Below are 10,220 nucleotides of genomic sequence, written 5' to 3' on the forward strand. Positions count from 1 at the left end.
CGCTCGTCTCCGCTGCGGCCGCGCCGCCTGCAGCAGCACTAGCTGCTCCTCCCCGGCGGCCGCCCCCCGCGGGTCCCTCCCTGGCTGCGGGAGAGACGGCGGTAGAGGGAGGACGCGGAGCCGCGACGCCGGCACCGGAGACCTTCGCCTCGGCCCGCTGGCTCCTCGCTCTCCAGGAGGAACATGGGTAAGTCACCCTCCCTCCCCCGTCATCGCCTGACATTTTTCTCCCTCTCAGCGTGCTGCAGGGTGGGAAGCGTTTTTCGCGCAAAGTTGCCGGATTTCTGCCCTCCGCGGGTGCGAGACGGCGGCTCCTGCTCCGGGGAGAGTCGGCGCACGCGGAACGCACGCCGGGCGCCCGGGCTGGGAGGGTCCGGCCGCGGGGTGGGGTCACCTCGCTGCTCGCCCTCCCCTCCTCCATTCTTCCTGCCGGTGTCGGGCTGCACGGAGCCGGCCTCGCGGGATGGCATCCTCCGTTCGCGCTCCGCTTCTCCCGAGGCCGCTTGCTGCTTCCCCCGGAGGCTGCCGAGCTTCAGGCTCGGGTCCGGCCACGAAGAAGACCACTTGGTGTAACTTCCTTCCCTGCGGGTGCGACCTCTCCCCATCTGAGGGACTCCGCCTCCCAGGCAGGGAAGTGGAAGCAAGTAGTTTGTGAGGGCGATTTACAACCTGCACGGAGATGATTTTTCGTGGGGGAGAGCGAACAGCCTCATAGGTTGGAGAGATGACTTGTCAGAGGCCACGAGGAACGTGAGGCAGGGGAGCTAGCTGTTGAATCCGTGTTGGGTGGCTACAAGGTACATCTTCCTGTGCTCAACCTATTTTCTCGGTCCCTTCGTCTGCTGCTGTAGCGGGAATCTGTACTCTGCAACGTGTTGTCACACAACTTCTATGCTAGTTATTCTTTCCCAGCTTCCTCTGCCCAAATCTGCATAATCTGATTTTAGTTCCTTTGTATTTATAGTTAATCTGTAGCGATGGGTTGAGATGAGATATTTAAAAGTCAGTGTGTTTTATGAAACTATATAGAATTCAACCTAGAATTGTTACATCCTATGTTGCTTGTTAATTCAGTAATCACAAAAACGTCCTATGAATGCTGGGGCTTAATAGCTGAAAGTTTATTTTAATAGTGCAGCTTCTAATACGGTACTTCTAAACATGCCCCTCAGTTTGTTTCCACTCCTGTCATAATTTCCTTTTTAAAATTTGCTCCACTGGCATCTGTCAACTTGGACTTTTCCTACCTCTTCTGTGCAGGTTATTGTAAGCTTAAGATGAGTATGGTTCTTTCATCTGTCAATACGGTGCTCAACACGTCCAGAGTTAGGTCATGCAACTCAGAATCTTCAAGGAAGTATCTAAATCTAGAAATGGTGTCGGTGGAGCTTCCTGGAAAAGCAAATGGCCCAAGCTCTGATTCAGACCTTTGGCCATACATCGAGAAGAGGCCAGTGTTGCAGGAGGAGGTGGTATGAATAAAAAATAATCTAGGGTTTTGAAATTTATTTTCAGTTGTTTCCCTTTCAATGTGACTACTCTTGATATGCTGAGCAAATTTCTGTAAAAATTGTGTGGCCCATTTATGGGTGCTCTTTCTCCTAGAAGTAGAATTTTAAATAAATATTATTTAAGATTATAGAACATACTATGTATTTCCTTTGAACATACACAGATTTGGCCCGTAAAATACAGTTGCCCATATTTCAAGGTGAGCTTAGAAAATCCATTTTAACTAAAATTTTAACTAACATGTTGAATCAGTACTTTTTCACTGGAAAAATTCCAGTTCTTTTGCAACAGTAGTTAATAAAAATGCCTCAAAGAAATGAAATTATCTACTTAAATTAGTATTGAAAAATCTTGAATGCTATTATTTGATTTTAAAAAAGAGGCCAAGTAGAAACCCATCTCTTATTTTAAAGCCTTCTCAGATATTATGTGGTTAGCTTACTCTCTCTCTCTCCTCATAGCACTGTTTGTACTACCTTGTTAGAAGCTTTTTAGCACATATATAGCCTACCTTATAATGGAGTTGTTTGTGTGTGTGTGTGTGTGTGTGTATACTGTATATTTATGTGTGTGTGTGTGTATACTGTATATTTATTGAGTTCCTGAAGGTGAAAATGAAAATTACATCTTACTAATTTTTGTGTCCCCCATAGTGCTTTTCATGTAGTAGGAATTCAATAAATCTTTAGCAGATTAATTGTTGAACGTAAAACCACCTATTATTTTCAGCTTTCAAACCTGAAAATAAAGACACTCAACAAACATTTGAGTTGGTACATATTATGGAGGTGTGGAATAAGAAGGGACAGATAAATATAATTGTACTATGGTCTTTCTTCTCTTTAAAAAAAAGTTAGGTTGTCTCAGAGGTACGGGTTTTGAATCAACCTCAGACAAGCCAATTCCATCTACACTGCACTTCTAGATGGTAAGGTGGTTTCGTGTGTGATCAGTAGGTACATATAATGTACAATTGAAACCTTGGAAAACAGTTTTATATCTGGGCCAAGGAAGTTATTATAACCATATACATATAAGAAGGTAGAAGAAGGTACACTGATTAGTGACAGGGGAAAGAAGTGCTTTTTAATCTGTTTTCTCAAAAAATTTAAGGTTGATTTTTTAAAAAAGATATTCTCATGGTAGTGATTTTCTTCACAAGAAAGTGAAGGAATGAACATAACCTTATGGACGATAGCTATTATTTTATGTATATGTTGTATTGTAAATTCAACATATATTTAATATTTATTGGTTATTAGCAGTGTGCAATGTACTGGAGAAGGACAAAGATGAATAAGACATTCATGTTTCAAGTTGCTTATAATTTTAACAGGAATGATGTACCACATACACAAGTAACCATAGTAGGAATAAATGTATAAGTGTTATAAAGGACCTTTATATATATGTTACACATTCAGGGGATGGAGAGAAAGTTTTAGAGAAATGGCATTATTTGACCAAAGGTTGGTTAAACTTCTGAAAAATAGAAGTGAGCCTGTTAATCAGAATGGGGTTGGGAGGGGAGAGAAATGACATAAATGATCGAAAGGGAACATTTGAGGAATTTCCAGGATATGATTAAATCATCGTGCTTGGCTAGAGCAGAAGGTAAATAAATAGTGAGTGATGGACCTGAAAAAAAGTATTACAGTAATAGCTAATGACCAGATAATGGAGGTCCTAAAATGTCAAGCTGAAGAAGAGTTTGAACCTAACTTACCTGTTGAGACAACCAAATATTTTTATGCTGTTAAGTGATGGATCACAGCTGTAGTTTAGGAAAATTAGTCTGTTAATTGAGTGCAGGATGGATTGGATGAGAAACTAGAGAATGCTTCAGAAGGTGGTTGTTACAGTTTGGGTGGAGTGTCTAATGGCCTGAACTTGTGGCAATAGGAATAGAATATTGCAAATAAAGAACAGGATTTACTTGCTAACCCATTGAATATGGAACTGAGAGAAGAGTTACAGATTTTAGCCTGGTGATAATGAGATTGTGGGAATCTTAATACATAATAAGTCCACTGGAAAGGGAAACACAAATACTCAGTTTGGGACTTGCTGAGTTAGACTTTTTGGTCTGTCATTCAGATGTCCCTTGATGACAGGGACTTTATCATATTAGGACTTGAATATATTTCTAACACTAGTGTCTGGCACGTAGTAGCTATGCAGTAAAAATTGACTGAAAGTAGGTAAAAAATAGTTAACAGTTAGTTTAATTCTCAAGAGTAGAATTTGAACCAGAGATTGAGAAGTTATCCATGAATATGTTGAGATGAAGAAAAAGAGGAAAATTCAAGGTATGAATCTTGAGGAATAGGGTTTCTCAGGTTTCCCATATTTAGGGAAAAGGAATGGCATGATTTTATGCTAAAAAAGATAGAAGTAGGTATGAGTGAAATACTAGAATTGGTGGGTGTATGGTTAATTCTAAGAAAGAGTGAATGGTCAATAATGTCCTTTGCTTCAGAACAGACAAGGTGATAAAGTCTGAGAAAAAGATCTAAGTTGATGTGGTTTGGTTAGAATATTACCCAATATATTATCCAGAAAAACAGCTTAAAGAGGTATGGTAGACATGAAGGTCAGTTGTGAAGTCTAAGTAAATAATGAGTAAGTGGAAACAGAGTTCACTAGGTATAGTCAAGCTGTCTTTGTTGCTGTGTTGAAAGATCTGTAAGAAAACATAACTTTTAAAAAATATTTTTTAAATGTTGCATTTTATGTGGAATGACACATAGCGTCTTGACTGAGAATAATTTGTAATTTCACTATAGTGCTTCACATTTCTCTTGACATTTCATTTTTTATGTCTTTATACCCTAGTATAGTACCATGTATAGTACCATTTTTGTAATTTCTGTCATGCAGAGTGAGTTTAGAATGATTTTATAATTTTTCATGGAATTTTGCACAAAGAATACTCTTTACTGATGAATGGTGATTTTATCTTTTAATTTACTGTTAGACTTTGTGAATTTGGGACTTCTCTAGCTTTTATGTATGTCTTTAATTATACTCTTAATTCTTGGAGTTATTTTTTTCTCTGTAGATATGTATCAAACTTATAGATAGTCCTTTTCTTTTGCTTGTATATACAAGTCCAGTAGTGGTTTGCATGTATAAATAATAAATACAAGTTTTCTTGCTCTTTGCAAGTTGAGGTAGGGTGATGAAATATTTTTGAAAGCTGGTAATTACTCAAGTTTATAATTTTAAAAGAGCATAGATGATAGATTGACAAGTTCATTAGTTTTTCTTATGTTGGCATTGTATCTGTTTTGTGTATGTTCATTTTTTCCATATGGAAGAAGGGATGAATTTACCATTCTTGTAGAATCATATTCTGAAGTGACTAATGTTATGGTATTTGAAATGTTATAATAGCTTGAGTTCATTTTGAGAACCAAAGACTTTCTCCTTTTATAGTGGTATCCTGGAATTTTTAGGTAACTTTGGAGTAGTGTGGTTGCTCTCTTCAGAGATTCCTGATCACCTGAGTTTGAACTTGGCAATTCTGGAGTTACTGGTGGCACCAGCAACAGCCATTAGAATTACCTAAATATTAATACTCAGTAATGAACATCACGAAGAATCGAGGAGGGTGATCCACTCTTTTGAGAACCCCATATAATTTTAGAAAGTCAAATTGTTCAGGTAACTGATAGGGAAAACATTTAATTTAAAATACAGGTTGAGCTTTCCTAATCCAAAATCTGAAATGCTTCAAAATCTGGCATAGCACGCAAAGGAAATATTTATTGCAACATTTCAGGTTTTGGATTTTTGGATTAGGTATGCTAAGTCAGTAAGTATAATGTAAATGTCCCAAAATCTGAAAAAAACCTTGGAAATCTGAAACAGTTCTGTTTCAAGTATTTAAGATAAAAGATACTCAACCCTGCACTTTCCTAGGTGTTTAACTTGGCAAATAGTTCTTTCTTGTGAAGAGAGGAATAATATAAAATGAAGATATCAGGATAGGTTATTGTCTTGGTCCATTTTGTGCTGCTAGAACAGAGCACCTGAGACTGGGTAATTTGTAAAGAACAGAAATTTATTCTCTCATGGTTTTGGAGTCTGAGGACAGCAAGATAAAGTACTGGCAGGTTCAGTCTCTGGTTTCAAGATGGTGCCTAGTTGCTGTGTCCTCCAGGGAGAAACCTTGTGTCCTTACATGGCAGGATAGCAAAAGAAAGAGTACCTACTCCAGCAAGACCTTTTTTTATAGCACTGTTTGTTCATGAGAGCAGAGCCCTCATGACCTAAATACTTCCCATTAGGCCCCACCTTCCAATAGTGTTGCCTTGGGGATTAAGTTTCAACATGAGTTTTGAAGGAACCAAAAATATTCAAATTATGCCAGTTTTAAAATTTACTTCAGTTCTAAAACTTTATGATTCTTTGAAACTAAAGATTTTTTTTTTGAGTTGGGGGTCTCACCCTGTCTCCCAGGATGGAGTGCCGGCATGGTCACAGCTTATGGCAGCTTTGTTCTCCTGGACTCGGGTGATCCTTTCACCTCAGCATCCCGAGTAGCTGGGACTATGGTGGCGTGCCGCCATGCCTGACTAATATTTTGATCGTTTTGTAGAGACTAGGTCTTGCTTTGTTGCCCAGCCTGATCTCGAACTCCTGGACTCAAGCAATCCTCCTGCCTCACCCTCCCAAACTGCTGGAATTATAGATGTGAGCCATATGCCTGGCCTGAAACTAAATTTTGAAATATTCAGTGTCATTAATATCTTAAATATATTCATCTCTATATAACTTGTTTTTCTTTAGTGTTCAAATAGTACTATCTGCTTAAGTTGGCAACTCTAGGGTTTGAACCAACTTGTTAGCTTTGTCTAAATAAATGCCTGAATAATCATTTTATATGCTGGCTCAGATATGGATGTTGGATTTAGATTGCAGAGTAATATAAGTCAGTGCTTCTGTTTATACAACTTTTGTTACTGGAAGCATTTCAGGAGTTAAAACCAAGGAACAGGGTACTGATAAATGTATGTGGTTAAGTTGACCTGCTGGCCATGATTGGTTGTACATTTGATCATTGGATAACATGGGTTTGAAGTGCATATGTCCGCTTGTCTACAGAGTTTTTTTTAAAAAAACTATACCATGTGTGCCTGCCTCTCCTGCTCCCCTTCCACCTTCTCCACTTCTGCCAGCTCTGAGATGGAAAGGTTAACCCTTCCTCTTCTTATCAGCCTAGTCAACATGAAAATCGTGAGGATGAAGACCTTTATCATGATCTGCTTCCACTTAATCAGTAGTAAATATATTTTCTCCTCCTTATGGTTCTCTCAGTAAAATTTTCTCTAGCCTACTTTATTGTAAGAATATAGTATATGACACATATAAAATACAAAATAGGGTTAATCGACTTTATATCTTTGGAAAGGCATCTGGTTAGCAGTAGGCTATTAGTAAAGGTTTTGGAGAGTCACAAGTTATATATGGATTTGTATCTAGCAGATTATTAGACATCTCTACATGCATAGTTAATTTACTAATTGAATTAAAAACTGAACTCATTATATAATTTTTAATAATGATAACCAGAGGGGTCCTGATACATGTTTAACCAAAAGCTCTTGGTAGTTTTCAATTCCTTTGGTGTAAATACTCACCCTATGACCTAATGCAGGCTACTAAAATGGTGTCACTGAATGCAGAGTTGAGAAGAGATAGTAACATGCAGCACACCATTGTATAGTATAGCCACTGTATAGACAATCTTACAATTACAGATCACAGGTAGTAGTAAAATGTAGTTAAGTAGTGAGGGTTTTGAGTATGAACATTTCTGTTTTAATATAACTCATTTAATTTTAGGTTTATATAATTTAATATCAATAGTGGCTGTTTTAATAACTGCCTCATAAAATTCCTGAAAATTTAATAATCAAATCTCCTGCACCAGTATGGGGGGTGAAGTGTACCATGGAGTTAATAATTACCATTTATTAAGAATTATTGATGTCAGTTATCATACTACACTTTACATATTTTTTAAAATTTAATTTCAGTCTTTTCAACAGTTCTAAGATGTGAGTGATACTGTTTCTATTCTGTTAATTGAAAGAATTAGATAATTTATCCAAGGGAACAACTAATGCTCTGAAGTCCTGATTTAGAGTAGTGGTTGTGTGATACTATAGTTTGCATAAGAATTATCTGAAGAGCTTGTTAAAAAAAAAAAAAAATACTGGGCCAACCTTCAGAAATTCTAATTCAATAGGTGTGGAGTGGACTGATAATTTACATTGTCAATACATTCCTAGGTGATGCTGCACTGGAAATTGCACCACCATCAAGCAGAGGCTGACAGCTTTTTATGTAAAGGGCCAGATGGTAAATATTTTAGGCTTGCAGTCCAAGAGGCACAATCAAGGATATTATAGAGAAAGAAAGAAAATATATGTGATGAGATAAAACAAATATCTATAATTGTTTAAATTAAATTCAATATATGGTAACATTAATTGAAAATGGTTTATTGTAGTAAAAATGAAAAGATTGGAGTTCTTTTCTCGGAATAACATTTCACTTAATTGGAATTCAGAGTTATTCTGTCATCAGAATTGATTGCAATTGTTCATCTGTTAATGTAGATCTGTAATGCAGTTTTAGGAATTTCATCTTTGAGGCTTTTTTTTACACAGATAGGTATTGCCAATTGCATATGTTCTTAATGAGCATATTCATTGTGTGGAAGGCATTTATAGAGTTCTTTTAGAGTCTTCTGTTGATAGTTGCCATTTAGCATACAATTACATTGTTAATTTACCACTTCCAATTGAAGGTTATGTGGGAACTCTTCATTTTCATAGTTAAATGGATTTTGAAATATAGAAATTTCCTTTATTCTTAAGGTGAGGTCTGACAAGCACTGCAGGAACTGTAGTTTGAACTTGCAAAATATATCTGTTGCAAATTTCAACTTATATGACCTTCCTGTTTTAACTTTTGTCAACACAGGAAGTGTATAACAAGATTGATTGTTATTTATGATTGTAACAGTATTGTCAAAAAGACTTTACTGTAATATTAAGTTTCTCATATGAGTACTGTTTTGTCTTGATTTTTAGGTCAGATTCATTAGGAGACATCAAAATTGAAGCAAAAGTTCCAAATCCATTTCAAAACTTCCAAATTTCCAAAACCATTCAAAGACCATAATTGGTTGAAGGCATTTCTTTTTGTTCAGAAAATTTCATTTGTGCCTGTAGCTCAACAACAACAAAAGCAAAGAAGAAAGAAACATAGTAAAATTCTGCAGCTGCTAAGCCATTAATTAGACTTCTGTGTAATAGGGCAAGTCAGGTTATTTGGTTTTAATTTCTGATCAAAATATACAGAACTGATAATGGTTAAATCTGTGATAACAAAGGAAGTTCACTAGTGATGTTACTGGTTCGGTGACACATGATAACTTAAAATATCTTCCTCATAAAAAACCTATTGATGAGTAATAGAATGAAGAACCATAGCCTTTAAATACCTGCACTTTTACAACTTTGTTTATTTTTTTCAACTAAGACTTTTTTTGGTCATTTATTTTTTGTCACCATCAGTTGTAACATCTTAGCAGATCCTACTTCAGGTTATACTGAATTAGTGTTTTCTCAACCTTGAAAATGTTTTTGCCTGTTATTCTATGCAGACTCTTCATAGAAACTAATTCTGAGTGATTTTCAGCTTGGAAATGACTTCTTGAGAAAACAACAAATCAGTATCACTAGTATCTGTCAACTTATCAAGAGCCAAGGAAAATGTCTTGAAATATTTTACTTTGTTTTTACTTGGAATGTTGATGTTACTTCTAGTGTTCTTAACTTGAGTAATTATTCTCACTGAAAGGTTATTCATAAACAAGTTTAGTTTCTTGTTTATAATAATTGGTTGCTACAGTCAAATACAATTTAATTAATTCCCTATGGGTAACCAGATACCCTTGCTTGGATGATAAATGAACCTCTCAGAAACATACTTTGTTTGCAGCTTCATTTGTGTTTGTGTATGTGTGTGAAGAAATTCTGCAGTGATGAGTTACTTTCTATTTTCTGATTTCTCTGATTGCTTTCCTGTGAGCTGAGAATATGATGAATGCTTAGTCTGGTGTTATCTACATTTGTATGTTTTATTTTTCTAGCATAGTTACAGTGTTATTGCATAATACAATAGTTTGCCATCTAACTCAATAACAAAATAATTCACACAGTATTTTAAATGCTTTTATAACGTGACATTTGAGTATACTTTTCTCTTTTTGTTTTGACATGATGGTTGAAATGTGGTGTGACAGTATATATGGTTCTTGAAACACTGGCAAGTCATAATTGTGCAGTGTATCAAGAAACAATGTAAAGTGATGTTTCTGTCACAGCCTCTCAACTCTGCCATCATGATGTGTACATAGGTATAACCAGTGCACAAAGGAATGAGTTGTGTTCTTTTTTTTTTTTTTTTTGAGTTGGAGTCTCACTCTGTCGCCCAGACTGGAGTGCAGTAGCCGCTCCCGGCCACCGCAGCCTCAACCTGCTGGGCTTCGGCGATCCTTCCACCTCAGCCTGCCGAGTAGCCGGAATTACAGGCGTGCGCTATCACGCCTGCTGACTTTTTTTATTTATTGTAGAGATGAGGTCTCACTGCCCAGGCGGGTCTCGAACCCGCAGGCTCAGGCAATCCTA

At 37.1% G+C, this 10,220-nt stretch overlaps 1 protein-coding gene across 6 annotated transcripts in view; it reads left to right on the plus strand.

Annotated features, from left to right (window-relative positions):
* The window catches only part of RAP1GDS1 (Rap1 GTPase-GDP dissociation stimulator 1), a 166,385-nt gene continuing 156,165 nt past the window's right edge, over nt 1–10,220 (plus strand). For all 6 annotated transcript variants that reach the window (XM_008066995.1, XM_008066997.1, XM_008066998.1 and 3 more), the window contains exon 1: nt 1–187. In XM_008066995.1, coding sequence (XP_008065186.1) covers nt 184–187 — 4 coding nt within the window. In that variant the 5' untranslated portion in view covers nt 1–183. The remainder of the gene's footprint in view (nt 188–10,220) is intronic.

The sequence above is a fragment of the Carlito syrichta genome, unplaced genomic scaffold (genome assembly GCF_000164805.1).
Source record: "Carlito syrichta isolate Samal-C Ts95f unplaced genomic scaffold, Tarsius_syrichta-2.0.1 Scaffold309239, whole genome shotgun sequence".
Taxonomy (NCBI): domain Eukaryota; kingdom Metazoa; phylum Chordata; class Mammalia; order Primates; family Tarsiidae; genus Carlito; species Carlito syrichta.